Here is a 21,724-nt window from a genome sequence, read left to right as displayed (position 1 = left end):
CAGCATAAATGTAATCACACTGGCCTCGTTTTCTCCAAATTGTGAGCAAGTTTCATGCTCAATGTTGATGTGAAAATAAAATAGTCACTTTTTTCATCTCTGATTCAACATAATGTATTGTCACCACCAAATGATCATTTTCATTGCATAAAATCCATTTTAAATTTAATTTTTTTAAATTTTAAAGCTCAGTGAAGTATAATGTTTGCAATGAAAACTATCAGAAAAAGTATAATGGCATAAAGGAAAAAACTATATTTGTTTGGGGAATGGAAGATTTCTAATGATGATGTCTTAGAAACAAACAAGAAATAAGTTTCTTTTTGCTTTGTTTCGTAAATTATAATTCTTAGAGTAAATCCACACGAATGCTTAAGATGGAAAGCTGCTAAAAATAAAACTCTCTAAAGGTTTTAGTTCAGTATTAAATACACTGTTTTGAAAAAAAACAGTGGATTAAATGGGGTCTTATCCTCCACTCTGTTTGGATTCTATTTGGCAGAATTCTTAGTCTGTCAGCTTCTGCAAATCTTTGCAAAATAATTTTTATCCTTAATAAATTATTTGCTCTGTTAGTTACCCTAAAAACAGAATAAATTGAGGGACATGGGTGGAAGGATAATAATTTGAGAAATAATAGTACTAGAATTTTAAGAATGAGAATGAAGAGCAACTGCAGCAACCAAACTGTGGAAATGTAACAGTTTCTATTAGTATTCAGAAATGAAAAGAGAATAATTTCTGAATACTGATAAAATTTCTAATGTCCATAAGCAAAAATAAGTTTTATTGCTTAAGTACAGAAGTATTTAGAAATCACATATTTTAACCTTGTTTTTGTTTAAAAGATATGGTTGAAGTTCTTTTTTTATCATTACTTTCTCTTACCTGATGCATAGTAGTATAAAGACATTACCTGAAGGGTTGCTAATTATTTGCAAAATGACATTTGGTTCTAAAGTTGGCAACCACAAACCAGAGCTGTTGATAGTAATTGGAGGAAAATTATTTACCTAAAGAGAAGAATGATAATTTAAAACAACACTTTATTTTTTTTTTTAATATGACAGACTGGTTCTATTTTGGGATTAGGGGTTAATGCTCAAACACTTGTAATATTTTCTGAGACAGGAGAGGTGAGTTTAGATGATCGTTCTTTCTAACTTTAATGACAGTAAGAAAATAATCTTCCACACAGTATGTGTGTTATCTATGTTATCTATGTCTTTTAAGTTTATGCCATTATAAAATACCAAGTTCTGGACACTATTAAATAAACAAATGGCTTGGGTGCTGTGCATGCTCTGCAGTTGTAGTGTTACATCTAGATATAGAGAAATCTTGGTTGAATTTAAAACCTTTTTTTATTTTTTTTTTCTTTCCTGAAAGGAAGGCGAAAAGAACTGTGTGATGTTTCTTAGGACTGATAATATGGAATTTGTTATTTTGAACTTTTCAAATAATCTGGCACTCCATGTCATGCAGTGAGGGAGATGATAAAGATGGGTAACTTCACATGGTCCTAGGAATAAGAATTTTCTCTTCAAGCTGGACTATTTTAGAAAAAGCTGAAGATTTTGATATGGTAGAATTCGCAGGTTGACATTTCTGATAATGTCTTCAAGGGAGTCAGATGTAGCAGCAGGAGTGTAAGAATGTCAGTATGGACCATAACTAATGTTTAAATATTTTAGGGCTGTGTGGGTTGTTCAGGATTTAGATTGCACCTTTAAAAGCAATTTTCTAAAGAAGAATCAAATAGTTCAAAATATAAAGGTGGGAAATGTTTGTTTAGTTCATTGTGGAAAAATGCTCAGTATAGAAAGAAAAAAATTATTTTGACTGAATTTGAGCTAAACACATTCACCATTGTTCTTGCTTTAGTAATGGACTATGTCAGATCCTGAAAGTCATCTGTGTACCTTTGATCATAAATGTCAAGGCTCTTTGGCTTGGGCAGACAAGGCAGCTCTGATTTTCATTGCAAATTTTTTCACAGTGAATTTGGATGTGTTGCTGGGAAGGGAATCCTAATTTTGCAGGTTTATTCTTTCACTAAGTGATTCCATTTTCCATTTAATAACTGAGATCAGAAAACTGAATCAAGGTATGCTAGTAGAATTGCAAGCTATTTGATGCCTCGTTCAGATGTACCATGAGTTGTTTGGCTCAATTCTAACATATGAAATACTGAAAGTGTACCTAGACATTGAGTTCTACTAAATGCATTCCCATTATTAGACTTAGACAAGCACGAAGTTTAAACTGTGTAACATAGTTTGGCAGCACTCTTTTTCTATCAGTTGGCACCCACAGGATTCTTCCCTGAATTAACTGCCAGCTACTCTGCCCGAGATAGTAGGAGCTACACAAAGATACCTAAATGTAAAAGCTGGGAGGACTACTTTGTAGGAAGAACCATATCAGGGTTCAGTAAATGGAAGGTGCAGAAGCTGTCTGGAATTATGCGGATCGTGTGCCAAACTGTAAATGCCTGAACTTGCCACGGGAGACTTGAATGAAATCCTTCTCATGAATGAAATCCACTTAGCTAAGAAATAATTTTTATCTTACCTCAAAATTCCTTTGTATCCCTCTTTAGTGAAGTATTGAAGTGCTAACATACATTCAGATTCAATTAGGATAAAACAGTACTTGTGCCCTAGGACATGGCACCATGGTAGCTGATACTGATTCATGTGTCTCTGGAAGCACTAGTTAATTTAGGCATCTGTATGCCCGTATTTGTTTCAAATGACTCTCTATATAAACACTAATTTTCACTCTTTGGCATGGAAAAGATGAGACTATTGCCACTTGCCATTAAAGGGCACTGCCAGAGCTGTATGAACAACTGTCTCCTTTTCTAGCCAAAGTTGAGTACATCTTTTCATAGGATACTGTTTAGAAATGAAATAAAAAGTTTTGATTTCAGAAACGGCAGGTGAGAAACTTTTCCTTTCCAGAATTCTTTTCTTGCTGACCTCAGATTGGGAGTAGCTGCACAACCCTAAACCTGAAGCTGCATTTCTATGCAAATAAATGATGAGAAATGCCACCTGGATCAGATTAAGGAGTTAGCCTGGACGGAATTACTGGTGAGGCCAGTTAGGCGTAGCTGCTCCCTCCTGCCATTAACTTCTCTAGGATAGTTCTATCCCCAAGAGCAGTGCTCTGCTTCCTGGATCCCCACATAAGTCATTTAGGAAGAGAGACCAAAGCAATCTTGCCATGCAGAAAGACCAAGTTTTGCTCATGTTACACCAGGGGAAGCCCTAAGATTCTCCAGTTTGGAATCTATATCAATGTGTTTGATTTACCAGGAACAGAGAACTGTCCCTTTCTCACATCAGGGCTCTGCATGGTCCAATCCAGGGAAAAGGTTAGGAATAGACCTCAAAATGAGCTTTGCTGAGGTCAGTGGCCTCAACATCTTTGAGAAGATAATGAAAAAGCCTAGTGTGTACATAAAAAAAAGCAGGGCCTCTTGTGTTTGAATTACATATTATAATGTTATGTATAGTATATTATAATCATTGAGGAAACAACATGGTATTTATGACAGGTTCAACGTACATTTCAAAGGAACAAAACCTGCAACTTTCTGTGAGAACACAGCAAAGCACCCATTGCTGAAATACAGGCAGCAAAAAATTAATACGTTAATTCAAAGGTTCAAAGTCTACCTAGCTAGTGACCTGACTGGGAGCTTGCATATAGCTATCATAAAATGCAATAGATTTCATTGTTTTCTTCATTTACTACATAGGTGCAGCCTTACCATTGGAATATCCCAGGAGGTCATCTCCTAGCATGGTCTCAGTGGCTTTTTTTTCCCAAATGAGTATTTTCTCTCTCCTAGGTAAAATTTACATCAAGACATTTTGAAAAAAATTTCCTCAATGAAAGAAAAAAATAATTGTTTGTATTACATTAGTTACAAAACATAGATTCGGTAGTGTCAAAAATACGTATATTATGGAATGCAACAAAAAAGTAAATTAGCAAAATAAAAAAAAAAAACAAGAAAAACCACACACGCATGTTTCTCCTTTGATGCCTCCGGAAGCCTTTGGAAGAGGTGGCTGATTGTAGGGACCAGAAATGCATGGTGACCAGTAGCTAGAATCAGGTTTTCTGAGCCTGAGTAGGACTGCAAGAGACAGAGTTCCTTGCTATTGAGATCTATACATGGATAGGAAACATTAGAGAAGTTAATGATTTGGGAAGCCAGCTTTTGTGTTTGCAACACATAATTTTATGCATGGAAAAAAAGATTTTGAGGTGAAAAGAGAGTCAGTGAGTGAGAGAGTTTATGAAATCCTGCTTATTTTAATGCCCCCAGGAGGCAAAACAATCATTTATTTCCAACTGGGCATACAAAGAAAAGAAAGAAATGGAGTTTGCCTTTGCTGCTTTGTTTAATTTGTCCTTATTAGTCTGCATTTTTTTCTCAGCCTTACTACCTGATATGATAACCATTCATTTTGCCACTACAGAATCCTCAAACCAAGAATTTACTATGGTATAATTATTATTTTTCAAGTCTATTTTGTCTAATGTAAAGATCAGAAAGCAGTTATGCTTGACCTAAGTTTTTGGCTGGTAGATCTCAAGTCTTTTATTTTTTTATATATATGTACACTTTTCTCTTGTTCTCTATTAGTTTTCCAAAACACTTACTTCGGAGGGGGTTTTACTGCTTTTAATTTTCTAACATTATGCCGACATGTTGCTTCTCAGTCTCCCATTCTTGGGACTATTCACACTGCAGTTCATCTCCACCCCAGAAGAGTAGGGTGGAGATTTTTGAATTTCTTAATTTTCCTTATTTGTTGTGGTTTCTCATGGAAGGGAGAAAAAACTTTTGGTATTTTCAGGTGCTGACCTGAAGAGCTCATAGGGGTGGTGGAACCGGGATGTGCTATCCACCCCATCCACCCCATGCATGAATCTCAGTCCCACTCAGCTCCTCTTTTCAAGGTCGTATACATGGCAGTAGAAATTGAACACTCGGTGTCTACATTGTCACTGTCAACTTAAAAAATAAATGTAGCCTCCCCAAATTATCCTCTCCAAGATTTCAGCAGGATGAAATTCATACATATGTCTAATATATTCAAAATGACAGGCACCCTCTCATTCACCTTTTAGCAACAGCAGGCAATGCAGTGCAACATAAGGCACACACAAGCTGCTCCTGAGGCTCTGCGATACCCATCTTGTAGGGTGACTAAGATTTCACTTTTAATCAGGTGTCTTTACCGTAGTAAAAGCAAGCACAGCCCAAAGGAATGCAGAGGTTTTGCCACTGAGCATTCAGCAGGAACAAATGTACTGCTGTCACATGTGCCATGTACCAGTACTTTCCAGACTGGGCATTGCATTGCTGTAAGCTCCATGATATTTACTGCAGAATTAGTTTTGTTAAAAAAAAAAAAAAAAAAAAAAATCATCTTCCTTCTCTGTCCCAAGAACATCTCAGTGAAAAATGCTAGACAAAGTCTTGTGAGCTCCACTTGCCAGTTACCTGCAGAGAATGAGCCCTGGGTAAGAAGAAGCACCAGATCATCACCCTTCTTAAGTGACACAGGTTGGGTTTCCCTCTGGACAAGGGAATGGAATGCTCCTTCCCCAACATCCTGTGGCATAAATAACTGATTATAAGTATACTGAGCTATGAATGTTTTACTAGGTCTTTAATTTACAGTACAGTGTTGGAGAAAATGAATGGAGGATTTCAAAACTATTTCCTTCATTACATTTGCAGTATTTTAATGTGTTTCCAGTGGTAATGTGCAAACAGACAAAAAACCCCCCAAAACAAAATAAGCCTGCTGCATCCAAGCCAGTATTCTCTTCTTGGCTCTTCTGAGAGAGCTATCAACAAATACCCAAAACATCCTGGAGGTGTCAGCCCTTGGAGCATATTTAAGAGAGATGATCCAGGAAAGTGTCATTGTGCCATCCCAAGTGATTTTTAGTATTTATTTATACCAAGAAAAAGAAAATAGATGTAAACAGCGTAACAGATTAGGCAGCCTGACACAGGGCACCACAACATCTTCTTATATGCAAGGCAAGCTAATCCACTGCCCAGATAATGAGAAATGGTGCAGCTACACTTACAAGGAGGGAGGCACATTTCACAGAGCTCTGGAAGCAGGACTTAGTTAATAGGAAGGTGTTATTGTTGTATCTTCACTTCCCATGACAGTAAAACTAAAGGAATGTCTCTCTAGTTTTCTACCTCATAAAATACTAAACTTAGAAGCAAACTTGTACCCTTAATGTCTGCCCCACTTTTAGGCAAGTCCTTACCCATTTCTGTGTTTGGGTTTCCATATTTGTCTGTAACATGGAGTAATGATGCTAATCATTAATGAGTTTTGGGGTAATAAGACCACTTCTAATTAATATCCCCGACTTTTTAGGCAGCTGTGATTTCCCTTTAAGCACCTGATGTTATTAAATGCTGCAGACATAGATACCTCAATTGGATACAGTCCAGGACAAACCAACACTTTAAAAGAAATAAATACTCTTCTTCTGATTAAGGTCTCTGTGTAGGTGCACAAGTTGACTGAATAGGCCCTGCATTATAAAAAGCACCACAGGCAATTAAAATTCAGCTTAGTCTGTAATCCTGATTTATTTTCTACAGGAAGATGAACTATCTTTTATCAAATAAATGGCTTAAAATTAAGTATGGCATAAGGGTTGGCTTCAGTTGCAAATGCCAAAGGCAGTAACCATTTACACTGCAAAAAAAAAATATTTTTTAAGCAATTATTAGTAGTCTAAAAGTAATCTGAAGCAAGAGTGGTACTACGTGTGTACATTATCCAGAAAAAATATAATTTTCAAGTCAATCAAAATAGTTAAAAGCTTTTGTGAATTTGGAGACAACAATCAGAACTACATTAAATAGATTTTTTTATAAAAATCAATTTATAAAGTCAATAGGCCTTAATCTCTTAATCCTTCAACATTCTTGTTTTCCCCTGGATGTTCCTGAACAACTAATAGTTTGATTTGGGAGATCAAAGGGTTAATTTGCTTTTCAATTGAAGAATGACTCAGAGTTCCCCTTTATTGTTAAAAAAAAAAAAAAAAAAAAGTGGTGTGTGGGTGTAAGGTAGGGAAAAAAAGCCAAGAAAATGGATTCACTAATTGGGGTTTTCACCTGCTGTGAGTCTAATTGAATACAATGCTTTATTTGTAACTCAAGGAGAAAGAAGATTATGCAAAGTATGAGAAATTCAGACTGGTTTTTAAATTCTTATTACTTGGCACTATTGTATGGGAAAGAAGACCAGCGTGATAATAGCAGCATCAAGCTTTCGTTAAGGCAAACCAGGAAACTCCAGAAACAGTAAAAATTGAAGGAATGTGTTTCCGTGGTATCAGTGCTAGATACTTCTGAGGGAAAACAAACCAGTTTTGCAGTGAAACGGGGGGCCTCTGGCTGCCCCTGTCCCTTTGTATGACACGGGCAGCTGCTCTCTCCTTGTTGTGAGCCCTGAGGTTCCTCTCAAGTGAGAGACAAACCAAGACTTATAGAAAGATTTCTCGCTTCTTAAAACTTGGCTAAAGATGGGAAAATGTGAGATTGTTGATGTAACATAATTGACATAAGCCTTCAGCCAGTTTATTTATCTCAAAACTGAGATACTTGAGGGAGCAATTGATCTAATACCAGATCCACTGAATTAAATGGAAAATTCATAGAGTAATGAGTTTTAACATAGCGATTTATGTTTACACCAAAATTAATCCTCTATTTTCTTTCCACACTGCAGTAGTGTTCTTGGTCCAAGGTAACTGAAAACTGTGAGTTAGACCTTTTAAAACAAACTAAATCATCTGGAAACTATGAGAATTTACTATTTAATTCCATTAATCTTATATTTGCATTTGAGGGCCTGAGGGCTTGAACCTTGAGCATCTCACACTTCTAATGCTTCTGGGAAAAAAAAACACGTGGGCTGTCTTTGAACTGCTTTTTGAACTTTTCTTAAATTCAGATAACCCAGTGACCTAGAGCCTTAAGGGGAGCCCTGAATATGCTGGTACTTAGGCTAAAACCTTCTGAGTTCAGTGCCTACTGACGTGTGTAATAGGAAAGCAATCTATGGGATATTCCCGTGGTATAGAAAATATGGGTGGGATGACTTTTCCATGCTTCTAGGCCTGCATCTTCCCAGTGTAAAAACAGGGAAGACTTTTTGTACATTTGAAAGGTGGAGGGTAGATTTAGATTACATATTAGGAGGCAATTCTTTACTGTGAGGTGGTGAGGCACTGGTACAGGTTGCCCAGGGGTGTTGTATATGCCCCATCCCTGAAAGCATTACAGGCTGGATGGAGCTTTGAGCAACCTAGTCTAGTGGAAGATGTCTCTGCCCATGGCAGAGGAGGTGGAACAAGATGATCTTCAAGGTCCCTTCCAGCCAAAACCATTCTGTGATTCTGATTTGAAAAACACCTTTTATTTTTTTGGGTGGCTTTACCAAGAAAGCACAATCTGTAAGGCTTGAAAAACTACTTGGTTTTGTGAAGGACTTAGTTCTTTATGCAGCCTCATTTTAATGAATAAAGGACGTAGATGTATAGTATGCATGAATGGAGACTGGCCACACTGATTTGAAGTGCCTGTGACACTGAGAGGAGATTGTTGGCTTTCCTTTGTGTAATGCATATTACACATTAATGCAAAGAAACATCGCAACAGTAACTCGGTGTGAGCAGAACTATTTCTTCTGCTCTGGCTGACCAGGAGGAGATGCTCATCCTTCCCTGCCGGGCCAGGGCAAGCCCTCAGAAATGAAATTACCTGATTTCACTCACAAATAAACCACTCGGCATTTAAAGCGCCGAAATTAACAGCTGCAAAACAAAAATAAAAAAATAAAAAAAGGGCAAAAAAAGGGCAGGTTAAGGCCCATTTCAAATCCGTCCCAGATTCGGTGCATATTTTAGCTAAGTTTTCTTCCCAAGCCCTCTGAAAGTGAACCGATTTGCCGCCTCTCCGCACACCCATCTCTCCGGCGGGCCCGGGTCAGGGCAAAGGACACACACAACAAAAAAACAACCAAACAAAAAGAAGTCAGAGGAAGCCCCGAGGGTTTCCTCCCGCCTCCAGAAGAGCTGCACAGCCCCGGGGAAGGCGGCGAGGGGCCAGGTGCCCTCAGACGCCCCGCAGCCGGGATGCCGGGCCGGGTGAGGGGGTGCGGCGCCGGCAGCGCCGCCGGGCGGGAGCGGAGCGGGGCGGGGCAGCGCCGTCCTCTCCCTCCTCCCCTGTCTCCCTCCATCCCTCCCTCCCTCCCTCCCGCCGTCCCTCCCTGCCGGCAGGGCGGCCGCAGTGGCGCTGAGCAGCGGGGCTGGGCGGACGCGCTGTCTCTGTCTCCGCAGCCGCCGCCATGAGGGAGCAGCTCCAGGGGTAAGGGCGATGCGGGGTCTCGGGGCGGCAGGTGCGGCGGGGGCGGCTCCGCCGAGCCCCGGGGCCACCCCGCGCTCCGCGGCGGTGCCAGCGGCGTGTCCCGGCCCCGCTCGGCACCGGCGGCGGAGCCTGTCATCTCTTACACCGAAAAATCTCAACTTGCCGCCGGGTTCCTTCGGGGAACTTGAAAGGCGCGTTGGGTTGGGCGCTTTTGCCCGCTCGCGAGGCCGTAGTTGGGCGCTGGATGCGCCCCGTTGGCACACGTAGGAGATGGCGGTGTGAGCCGGCACGCACGCGTGGCTGTGCCCCTACCTGTGCCCCTACCTGTGCCGGTGGCTCTATCTGTACCTGTACCTGTACCTGTACCTGTGCCGGTGCGGGCTCAGGAGGCGGAAAGCCGAGCTGCGTGGGAATCACAGCTGTGTGGGATGCCCGCGGATTTTTGGGGGTAGCGCGGGGCTGCACAGCCTTACCTGCCTGGCACATCGCCTGTGGGGCAGCTCGGGTCGGGAGTGAACTCCAGCGGAATTCCTGAAAACAAACGTGCTTGGGTGTGTGTGGCTTGCTCTTCTTTTTCTTTTCTCTCTTTTTTTTTTTCCCCCCTGCCATTTCATGCTTAGAAGTAATGTTTCAAGTTAAGAGGTAGAAGAGGTTGGGAGGGGATTCCCTCCGGGCTATTGCGCTGCGAGTGCTGTATTTCTTGTTGCTATATGGCATCTTATATTGCCTTTTAATAGCTGCTGTAAAGCATCTTGCAGCCCGGGACACCACCGGTGTCCCCAGCCTGCGCCTTGGACTGAAGTTGGGCAGAGAGGTGGTTTCTGCAGGCGTGTGTGTACATAACTGAGAAAACGGGAAACCTGGTTATATCTGGGATCTTTGACCTTTTTAGCACTAAGGAATTGTTCAAGGCCGTCGCTTGTCTGAGCCTGGATTTGACAAGACCCTGCAGTGAAATTGCTTTGGCAGGAGCAGAGAGGATAGGCTTTGGAAAGCAAATAGATCAGCGGAGAGTGACAAGCCGGGGGGGCAAGGCTCACCCAGCCCAAGCCACTGAGCGCGAATCTTTGCCCCTGACAGAGCGGACAAAATAAATGTTTAACATCAAGGGAGAAAAAAAGAGTTACTATTCAGTACTTGACAGCTGATATTTGCCCTTCTCCTACTATTCATTTCCAGTATCGGCAAGAAACTTTAATATGTATTGGTGCCTGCCTGCAGCAGTCTGATAAATCTCGCAAAAGCCAATAAAACAGGCTAAAGTCAAATTCCTGCTGAAGGGACGCTGATCCTTGGCTTAAACAGAAATAATCTCTGCACAGATCAGTAGTCTCTAGATTTACAGATGAAAACAGTAGTCCTTTGTAAAGCACAAAGGAGTGCCACCTTTTTACATTGCTAATACTTTCCATACTCTGTTTTATCAGAGGAGTTAATGAAACACTGTAAAAAGAAAAATGTTAAATCTTCCCTGCAATCACCGTCATCTGCTGATGAAAACGTTTTTCTTTTAAATGAAAGGTAATGTCTGTTCATTCAAACTCTTTCAGTTGCATTTAGGTTAGTTTAGTAAAATCCAAACAACTATCATGCTTGTTTTGGCTTTTTGACAACAGTCATAAGGTGGTTGGAGTAACATTTTACTCCTCGTAAAGCCAGAAGGTGAGAGGTATTATGAATTGTGTTGTTTGAAAATTAATCAGTTCAGTGCTTTGTAAAATAGCACTATAATTTTGGCACTTTTTTTGTCAGTATATGTAACTATTTATTTATTGCTACATGATAGAATTTCTTATTCTATGCACATCTATGCATTTGCACATCTAATTCATGTCGCATTTTCTAATGAAGGGTGTGGGGAGAAGTGCAGCAGAACTGGCTCTGGTATCACCAGTGAAGAGGGCTGTAAGAGTTTAAAAAAGACTCTGCAGCTGCAACCTAAAATTCTGTTCTGGAGCTGAGCATTGAATTAGACCTAATCCTAGATATAGGTTTTGGTTTTTTTTAAAAAGGGTGAGGGAGAAGGAGTGCAATTAAAAAATGTTAAAAGGTTTGCAAATGTTACGGTGTGGCTGATGCAGGAATGTTGGGGGGGGAATTTGTGCAGGAATTTGGGTGTGGGGGAGCATTGCTTTCCACTCCTGCTGCTGGTGTTGCTCAGAAGTAATATATAAGGAATGAAGATAAAATAACTGTATTTTGTCCAAACTGATCAAGTTATAACAAGGGAACTGTAATTCAGCTAGAGTGTCAGTTTGGATATCATCTCCTGATTTCAGGTTTCCAATCCTGTGTGTTATTGGCTCTGCTGACAGTGATGAGAGACAAATCTCTCTGCTGTTGGCAGGAACAGAGGAGTTCACACAGGCATGGTGTGACAGAATTCTTCACATAAAAATTATCCTTGCTAATATAATGTAATCATCCTTTAATGAAGTGGTCCTGCGGTTCCCAAAGGATGTCTCAAGTGAAGACTGTGCTTTCATCCCACTGGATTGTCAGTGTATTTAGTGTACCAGTCACACCCATGCCTAGGTGTCACCATTAGCCATTGCTGCTTGCCTCCTTTCCAGGCCTGGTTTTCATTTGCTTTCCACTTTTGCAGCTCAGTTCAGGTGCGAAAGAGGAAGACAAGCCAAGTGAGCGCATTTATATTTTTATTTGTTGCAGAATGACCATGATTTAAAAGCTAGTGATCAATTTAGTTGACCTAACTGTAAAGCCAAGTTGAAAAATGTATCCTCTGAGCATGTGCAGTATTGCAGAACTGCTGGCTGTGTGCGTTGATGCCTTTTTGTGTTGGTGGTTCGTAGGAAAAGCATTCCAAGTACTTATTTCTGCACATACTCTCACCCTGTTTCAGCTGCTGCTAGTCAAGAGGACTTGCACTATACTTTTCATGTCTTCCTGACTTACAGGCTATAAAGGGCCTTGTTCACCGGAGTTTGAAACTCTGGCAAACACTTTGCTGCAGATCTATTAAGGATGCTACAGCATTCCCAAGTGTGGTTGAGGCTGCCTGAAACTGCTGAGCTGGCATTTCACTTCAGACGGTGTTCACAATAAGGGCATACACACAAATCCTCCCCCACCGGTCCAACCCCAAAGCTCACAATTAAATGGCCTTTGAAAATGGCAAAGAGGCTTATGAAGAATAGCCTTGATGGAATCTAACCTTTCCCAGAGCTGCCCTTGTGTGCAGAATAGTTGATAATTTTCCGAGCTGAGAACGTAGGGAGGCGAACGCCTTTTAGCTGGAGCGAAATATCTGCAGCCTTCTTGTGTTCTGCATGTAAAGTACCAGCAAAGTCTGCCCTGGCTCGGTGTGGGCACTCAACCTCCACAGAAATCACAGCCACCAAGGTTCAGTTCACTTCAAAGCCCTTGCTTTTTTTTTGCGAGAGCACAGAGGTGTGCAGACAGCTGGCCAGCCCGTCCCTGGGTCTGGTACCAGATGGGTGATCCCTGCCGAGGGCAGCCACACCACCTGGTGTGGGACACTCTGGGTAGTCACTGCTGGGAAGGTGGTGGGGCAAGGACTTAGGGGTCTCTACTTACTTGACTTCTGTAATCTTAAGGAAAGGAAAATTTCCTTTAAGTTGCAGCAAAGTTTAAAAATAAAGCAAGAGGGGAAATGTACCTGCCTTGCAAGTTCGGTCTTTGTCACTTTCAGATGAAGCTAATGAAATCATTCCTTGGAAAATGCCCATCTCCAAGATAATTAATATTACACCATAAGGAGAGATCTGGGGTTACCGGTATTAAAAATATATGAAAACAGTTGGAGTCCAGTGTTTCTTTGGCAATAGAAATTTTATTTAAAAGGTCTTAGGAAAGCAGTTAGGTATTTTCAGAAATATTGAATTCCAAAAGCTTAAACCATATACACTAAATTCACTGATATGTGGTTAGACCTTACCATAAAATATGAAAATAAAAAATTCAACTTGTCTGTGTCATGTTGATTAGTGATTAACCATCCTAGTTTTTCATACTGAAATGATCCTTTTGTTCTTCTATCCCTCACAGGCCTGGGATTCTATAATCCTATCTGTATTTACCTTTGCCAGATATCCAATGGCTTTTAAATATTTTCATGGGGAAACAGTTTCTTTGAAGGCTGCCAGGGTAGCAGCTATGGAGTCTGAAGTGGTCTAGTTTATCCATAGAACAGTTTGGGTCTGCCAGACTAATTTCATACAGAAAGTCTGGCAGGTTGTCTTCAAAGGTTTCTTGTCAATGTTTGCCTAAATTGTTTTTCTCACTTTTACTACATGATTTGGCATACAAACCATGGTAGAGTTGCTGTTCAAATATCCACCACTTCTGGGGCTACCTGCCCGTGGGAAAGCAAGCCAGGGCAGCCAAGCTCACATCTCTGGAATTACTGATATAGGATTAACATTGGGTGAAAACAAACTGCAACCACAGGTCTTGTGATGTGAATATTAGTTCTGCAGCCCATTCACCTGAATCATGACATCCCTGACTACAAGGTTCTTCTGCCATGGGTTCGTTTCCTTCCTCTTTTCCTTTGGACTGCTGTTGTTTCAGCAGAGGCTTCAGGTGGCTGAGTTTTTAGGAACTGAATGTGTGAACAAAACTGTTTCTGTTTTTCTTCAAAAACACACTTTATTCCTGGGTATGGTAAAAAGTTCTGGTGTTACATTCTCTCTGCAAAACCTGCCCATACTCAAGCAAGGTGGGAAATGCAGGGGTTGGGTGCAGGTGGCTCAGATCCATAGGTTTTGCTTGAAGCTACCCAGTTTCTGGGAGTTAAAAAAAAAAAAAAAGAACAAACCCAGACCAGGCTGAGATTTCTGAATGCAACTGCAGCCACCTCCCTTCACAGGACTCATTTTTAACAGAGCAAAGAACAAGACTGCTTTTGCTCTTCTGGTGTCCTCCTCCCTCTTTCACTGCCTTCAGCCACTGCAGGAATTGGGAAGGGGTGGGAATGCTGAGATTGATGAGACAGGGCTTGTTTAAAAGCCTGTGCTCAAGTAGGGCAGCGCTATGGCAGCGTTTTTTTCCTTCTTCTTAGTGCTTGTGATCCCTTTCATTCTTCCTTGCAGCTACAGAGGAAAATCTGGAAATATATATAGTAAGCTGCAAAACATATAGAGGTTACTGGGGCAGTAAAGTATTCGCATGGATCAAATAAATAGCCTGTCTTTTAAGGCCAAAATTAAATCACACTAAGAAAACATGTCACGATTTTCTTTTTTCCATGAGTAGGGGTGGTGTTGAAGTGATTCATTGGAAGTTGTACCTCTTCTTAGCCTGTAAAGGATAAATGTGCACTTGGGAACATCAGTGCCTCAAAATTAGAACTCGAGGAACGTTTGTTCTCTAAAACAACCTCGTCAGTGTTCCAGGGCACAGTTGGGTGTACAGGTGCTGCTGGGTGGTGGTTTAATCTCTTGGAACTGGGAGGTATGGGTTCCAGAAGCTCTGTGGGTCAGGTCCTGCTCTCCTGCGTATTTTCTCCCAAATGATGTGTGTGTGTTAAAACCCCAGTATCTGCTTTTAAATACAGAAATGACCAATGTGTTTGCTAGCAACTGTATGCTACATACGCATTCTGAATTTTTTTTAAATGGAGACTCCTGGTTATCTTTTAATGTGGCTGAATTCTGTATGAACAGAAATTTATTGGCTACAGGATAGATAAGCAAGACTTGTATGTTAATAGAAACATAATCATGTTAGCTGTGCTGTCATTAAAAAACAAATTCATAAAAAGTATAACCTTAGGAGACATGAGTTGCTACTACACTTGCTAACACTTAATTCTGTTTGTTGGCTTTCTCACACTGCCTGTCTTTCGGCAACATGTTGTGTTGCAAAGCTGGAGGCTGCTCCCCTCAATGCAGAGACTGTCCAATTTACATTCTAGTCATACTGCAGCGTTTCATAACCCGCTTTAGCTTTCCCCTGGCTTCCCAACAGCTCTGCTGCCTGACACTGCACAGGGACCTCTGGGGCGAGGGAAAGGGCCTGGGAGTCCCAGGGAAAAAGAGAAGCAGCCAAGAGTCTTTGCCAAAAGAGACTGTCAATACAGGGTGCGAGGCATTGGCCTGAGAAGTGGTGTGAGCTGGTGGTTGGATCAGTTGGCTGTTGCACAGGGATTTTAGTGCAGGTGTCTGGACTGAAAGGAAAGACTGGAGTTTTGCTGCTTTGGATAACTCTTACTTTCCACATGGGAAAGCACTGAGAGAGTGTGTAGGGGAAAGCAGATCAAAAATGCCATGCATCTGAGTATCTGGTCAGAGTTCCCATAAATGCTTTAAGAATGAAGCCCTTTCAAATGTCTTTCCTCTAGTTTGGAGCAACCAAAGAATGACCTGTTAAAAACAAAGAGTTCTTTAGAACTGATCTCTGTGCTAACAAATTCCTCAAAACATTGACATGTCTGAATACTTGCTGGTTTTTTTATATTAGCACTCCTTTTAATTTTGTTTCATGAGCCCTTGCCTAAATAAAGTGCTCCGAGTTAGTGCCTCATGTTGAAAGAAGACATGCTTGCTGCTGCTGAGAACCCCCGCTGGAGCAGCCCAGGATGTGGGTAGTGCTCTGACACCGTGCTCTGATGTGCAATCTGCATCACTTGCTGTGAGATGGAGAGAGAAATTTTACTTTACTAACTTTCATGTTTTGTATTGTAGCCATGAGACGCAAACGACCTGCTGGGATCATCCTAAGATGACTGAGCTTTACCAGTCATTAGGTAAGACATCTCTACCAGATGTTCAGTGGGGGGTTTTTCTCAGTTGGATGAATTGTTAGGGCAAAGATTTTTTCCAGAGGAAATAAACTAAAATTAACTGACAGAGAAAGACAGTGTGTTTATTGAGATTAAGGTTTTCTGCAAGGGGAATATATGAGGCATAGTAACACATTTCAAACATGCAGTAGAAAAAGATTGTATTTCAATTGGCGCATTAGGAGTGTGCGCTGGGTTTACAAAGTAATTTGGGTGTATTGTTGCAAACTCTTACTGAAAGACTGGGACAGAAATTTAAAAAAAAAAAAAAATCCTGAATCTTTTCACTGTCTAATCTGCTTTACAAAAGGCAGATGAAAAAAATCAAACCAAGCTGATGTTAATGTTGACTTTTGGATGGTGGGAAGCCAATTGAAGCAATTTGCCAAATTCTGTTACCACTGCTTTATTTTTAAAGCACTTTCAATACTTAGAAGGCATAGCAGCTGTCATGATGTCATTTTGAATACCCAAATTGCATGCTTATTATGACTTCAGATGTGCCTCTCTGGTGGAGGGGTTTTTTTCCATATTTTAGCAGCTTTGGATTTTATTAACAGAAGCACATCCATAAGATAAAATAGGTTAATCTATGCTCTAGTTTAGGCTGCTTGGCAGACCATTTAATAGCTAACCCTTTGCTTTTAATGGTTCTGTTAATAAATAATGGAGGATATAATAAAAATTAAGCCATTTCAGTGAAAGAAATATCAGTGAATACGCTGCATTCGTAAAGAAGGTTACGTCTGTACAGCAAATGGATATAAACCAGCTTTGAACAAGCCAGTGTGAACACTGGGACAGTCAAATCTAGCATTCAGTGCAGGCTTATTTACCATGGTGAAAAATAGCTTAAATTATCACCTGCTAAACTCTAGTTTAGCTGCTCAAAACGGTCTAATTATGCCAGTGTAATCTATTTCAAGCTAACTCAGGTATCTCTATGGTGCTCTGCAGTTGAAGGCATACTAAAAATACTTTAGAAAACTGATATGATAAAATGAAACGAGACAGTGTGAAGATTTTTTTTTCCTTATAGCATTAGCAGTGTGGCAGCAGTTTGTTTAAAAATTAACCAGAATACAGCTCTGTATGCCAAAAGGGGATATACGATGTATAAGATCAGGCCAACCAAATGCAAAAGAAGACAAGTATTGACTTGCCATTTAATTATAATGTATTGCCCTGCTTGCCTCCTTTCTATTTCTGCTCTTAAAGTGAGTGGTTTAAAAGTTTCAGGACAAGCAGTAATTGCACATGCAGGCATCCCTTTAATACAGGTAGGTCTTCAAACAGTTGCTTGTTAATTGAACTGCACTCTGACTCTGCAGCCGCCTTTGATCCAGGGATTGCGTGATATTTCTGATACTGTTGTTGGTCAGACCCAAAGTCCTGTTGCAACTGCTTTTCTTGTGTTAGTTCCCTGGTTCAGCTAGAGTACTCTTGAATATCAAGAAGTGAAAAGGTAATAAGGGAGAAAAGTGTCCTCATGGATTCAGGTCAGCAGTTCAGAAGATGTGTGACTGCTGAAGTCAGTTTGCATTTACTTTAACTGAGTTTTATTATTGTGAGTACCACCCAAATGTCAGGAGTTTAAGATAGCCTTATTTCTTACTACATAAAGAAGGAACATGTTCAGGCAGATTTTGTTTCTTTTTCTTACTTACTTGTGAGCTTTTTTTTTCTCTCCTGCTATTTTTCTTTTCAGGAGTGAGAAATGTCCAAAAGAGCAGTCATCTATCTGGCTAGTTTTATTTCTTTTGGAGCTGAGACCAAATACTGATTAATATGGAAGCAACGCTGATTTTAGCAAAGGATGAATAATGTGTATTTTTCTGAGTAAACTGAGGTGTCCATCTATGTGTACAAAACAGATTAGACAAGGTGATTCTTTGTGCAGTGCCACATGGGTGAAGCTTTGATGAAAGTGCTACTGAATAACCTACTGATTTATTTTATTTTATTTTTGAACTTGGTGTAATCATCGTTGCCTAACTCTCACACAAACTGTATAATACAAGTATAACCCGTTTAGTCCTTGAGCAGAACCCTTGATGTATTTTCAGTGCTTTGCTTTGCCTCAGGTCAAAACGGTAATAATGGGATGTTTGAAGTCTTTTCAGACTGCTCAGTAATATATTATCTGAGAAGATGTTATTAAAGTCGATTTTTGTATTGCGTACTCATTAGATCCTATTATTTTACCCCACATTAAGATCCAAATTTTGCTTTTCATTCATATGAACAAGCTAGTAAAGAGCTAGTATGTATGCATTTTAAAAATCTGGTAGAAAACATGAATTCTACAATCTGGGTAAATGTAAAAAAGTGAGACTAAGTACATCAATACTGTCAAGAGTTTTCATTTCCATTTTCCAACTCCTACACTTAGCCTGTAGGGAATAATTGTGCTATGTGATGTAGCTCTCTATACATGCCAGTATTTTATAATTTGCTAGGGGATGCTTATGTCTAATTTAAAGTCTTACAAATTACTAAAAGCTTAATTTTTTTTAGTGAATGAGGAAGGTGCATCCTGGCACAAGGTAACGTTTCTTATCTGCCTATGTCTTTGAGATGCAAGAGACACTTCTCTAACAAAGAGGAGTAACATTAGTTTTAATCTTCATATATCCAGTTCTCACACCTACAAATTGCTGCATTATATTTTGCTAAAATAGATGAATTTCAAGTGTCATACTGTAGTGTCTTTAGTGATTTGGGTACTTACAAAAATGAAGCTAAATTACTTGGGAGCATTATTTGGTACTAATAAAAGAAGGTAGGAATGTGCTGTGTACACTTTTGTCTGATCAGATGGTCAGTTGAGGAAGTCCTATATCCTGTCTTCAATAGAACTGCATCAGAGACTGCAGGAAGAACCCATAGGAAGAAATTGTAAAATAATCTGCCCATGAAGGAAGTATTCTCAAATTCTCTTTGAGTTCCTTTGCTGAAACATGGCTGGTTATAAAGATATCCGTAATAACTGTGAAATACTTCATTTGAAATTTAATATGTGTAGCAAAAATTTCCAACTGGCTGTTCTTTTTAACAGAAGCTTTTCCTTTTAAGATACTAAAATGCTTGTTCTTGACTGCTCTTCATTGTTTAAAACAACGTAGCATTTTATCATTTTTAATGAAGCATCTACTCCTTGCTCAAGGTGGACAATTTTCACTCTTCATTTAAAGTTATGGCTACTTAAAGTTACATTAAAAAAAGTCTATATTGAATTACTTAATTGTTGTTTAATGTCTAGTCAAAGTGGCAACAGGTAGTAGATGTTGGTATAGATTAAATAAGAAGGAATCATATATGAATTACAGAAACAGAGGAATAATAAATGCTGAAATAGGAAAGGTAATAAAAACTGGCGAGTCTCAAAGGTTCAGAGGCTGACAGACATCCCTTGGTTTGTATTTACACCATTATGAGCCACTCCCATTTTCTTCTAACTTCCCTCTGAAAATCTTCCAAGTAGAGAACTGCTCCAGCTGCTTTTCTTTCCAAAAGTAGTTCCTCTGCAGCAGATGTGCTGTTTTTACACCATTCTTTTACAATCCTATTACAGATTTTCTCATGGTGACTGCAGGGCATCACTGAAAAGATAATTTGTGTTATTTCACTGTCTTGGAGGGCAAGGACCTTTGCATGAGGGGAGAGACGGGAAGAGCAGGAATGAAAGTGTTCTGGAGTTGCTTCATTTTTTTTCGGATTGTCTACTGAGAATGAACGTTCAATGTCAGGCACCTTAGCTTAGGACAGTGGTATTTTGCCTTTAAAACCTACCTTTGCTGCGGTGGCCCAGGAGGACTTGGTCTGCCGTGCCATACTGTGAGTGTCCCCCTCCTCCAGCCTTCCATGTCATGTCAGTATGAGTCTCCTCAAGGTGCATTAGTGTCACCCTGAACAGTAATTGCAGTGGCAGGGTGCAGTCAGAAATGTTGCCATGTGCATCTGCTTATCAATCCTAATTCACTGAGGCAAGACACGAGGGTGAAAACCACCCTCGCCCTTGCAGGGTGCAGTGCACTGGTGACAGCTCTCCATTTAATTTGGAGGGTTGGGGGGGCAGTTCTCTGTGGATTATGTGAAAGAAACGTCAGAGTTGCTTAACACAAGGTGGGAGAATGCTGGAAGGTACCTCTGAGCCTCCTCTGGGCTTCTGGAAGCAGCTAGTGTGTTGGTCTTGTGGCTGGCCACTCTTTTACAGCAATATGAGCTTCTGACTCCCAGTGACCAAGATGGATAAACATCATCCTTTTTGGATTGTCCATTTTATTTGTCCTTCTGAAATGCTACCACTTGTTGTTATTACAGTTTTTATTAGAAACTTCTAAATCATATCTTTACTCTGAGGTTTTATTCAAATTCAACTAATTGTTTTCCGTGTTTGTACTAGTAAGACCCTTGCCTACTGCATACATCAATCATCTGATATCTGCTGAAATTCAGTGAGATGGTACATATGGCCTTTCTTTAAAGGTTGCTTATTCACTAATGTCCTTTTCAAGGTCATTTCAGAAAATAGGATTGGTTGGGTTCTGTCAGCCTTGGATAGTAGTCAGACCTAGAGCAGGTCATCTTTCTGTGTGATTGCATCCTCTCAGCATCATGTAACAGACAATAAACGTATGGCAGAGAAGTAGAACTTAAATGGTAGAAGTTAAGCTTTCATCCCTTGAAAATGAAAGCATAAGTGTATTAGCAGTGAAATTTATTTATTTTAGGATTTTCCAGCATGACTGCTTCTCCTCTAGCATGTATGAAGGATTTCTGACTTTTCTGACTGAAAACTCCACTCATATCCCAACCCCATAACAGGGTGTAACCCAGGTGTACATCATATCCTTTCTTACACATTTGGGTTTGCTGGCTGAAGAAAAGACATTACATGTTAGTTGGTCTGGTTACAAGGATGCTGGCACATGCTGAGCTGTTCAGCCACTGGGCCTAGATGCAATCCGAAGCATTGTGGTGTCCTGGGTACCTCCCACTTGCTAATTTGCAGGGACACTGCTGGCTTTTTTCACTCAGTGGGACAGGTCTGGTACAACATGCTGTGTTGTTTCATGCAGAGTGGCTAAACTGTACGTATAATAACAGTTTGCTGTTATTTATTGTCAAAGCAGTGGAGATGATAACATTAATTATTGTTATAATAAAAGTCAATGGCCGAGACTCAACTGATATTAAGCAGTGTTACTTGATTAATTTCCTTCCTTTGTGCATTTGTCTCATTTGCATTTTAAAATTACAATTCCTAAAGAGGCAATATATGTCACTGTAGGGCATCATTAAAAGATTTAGGTACAGGTTTTGGGCAGCAGGAGGAAACCAGCGTTCTTATCAGCCTGTCAGGGAATTTCAGCTCTATTGAAACAATGAGATGAAGCTTCATGAAAAGTGAAGAGTGCCGTTAATGTCTGATGAAACATGAAAGCTTAGTGGCTGGTAGTGGAATTATGGTCTGTTCAGGACTGTCCAGTAAACAGTTTTTAACCTCCATTGTC

The 21,724-nt window shown here is 40.2% G+C and overlaps 1 protein-coding gene across 15 annotated transcripts in view; it reads left to right on the top strand.

Moving 5' to 3' along the window:
- Positions 1-21,724, top strand: part of DMD (dystrophin) — a 1,047,400-nt gene that overhangs the window by 955,885 nt on the left and 69,791 nt on the right. For 11 of the 15 annotated variants that reach the window (XM_050333288.1, XM_050333286.1, XM_050333290.1 and 8 more), the window contains one exon: positions 16,111-16,172. In XM_050333288.1, coding sequence (XP_050189245.1) covers positions 16,111-16,172 — 62 coding nt within the window. Of the gene's footprint in view, positions 1-9,340; positions 9,443-16,110; positions 16,173-21,724 lie in introns of those variants that run through there. The other 4 variants (XM_050333295.1, XM_050333297.1, XM_050333294.1 and 1 more) reach the window with 1 other exon arrangement.

Source organism: Myiozetetes cayanensis, unplaced genomic scaffold, assembly GCF_022539395.1.
Source record: "Myiozetetes cayanensis isolate MyiCay16 unplaced genomic scaffold, myiCay2020 scf5-8, whole genome shotgun sequence".
Lineage (NCBI taxonomy): Eukaryota > Metazoa > Chordata > Aves > Passeriformes > Tyrannidae > Myiozetetes > Myiozetetes cayanensis.
This window is presented reverse-complemented; position numbering and strand designations above follow the sequence as displayed.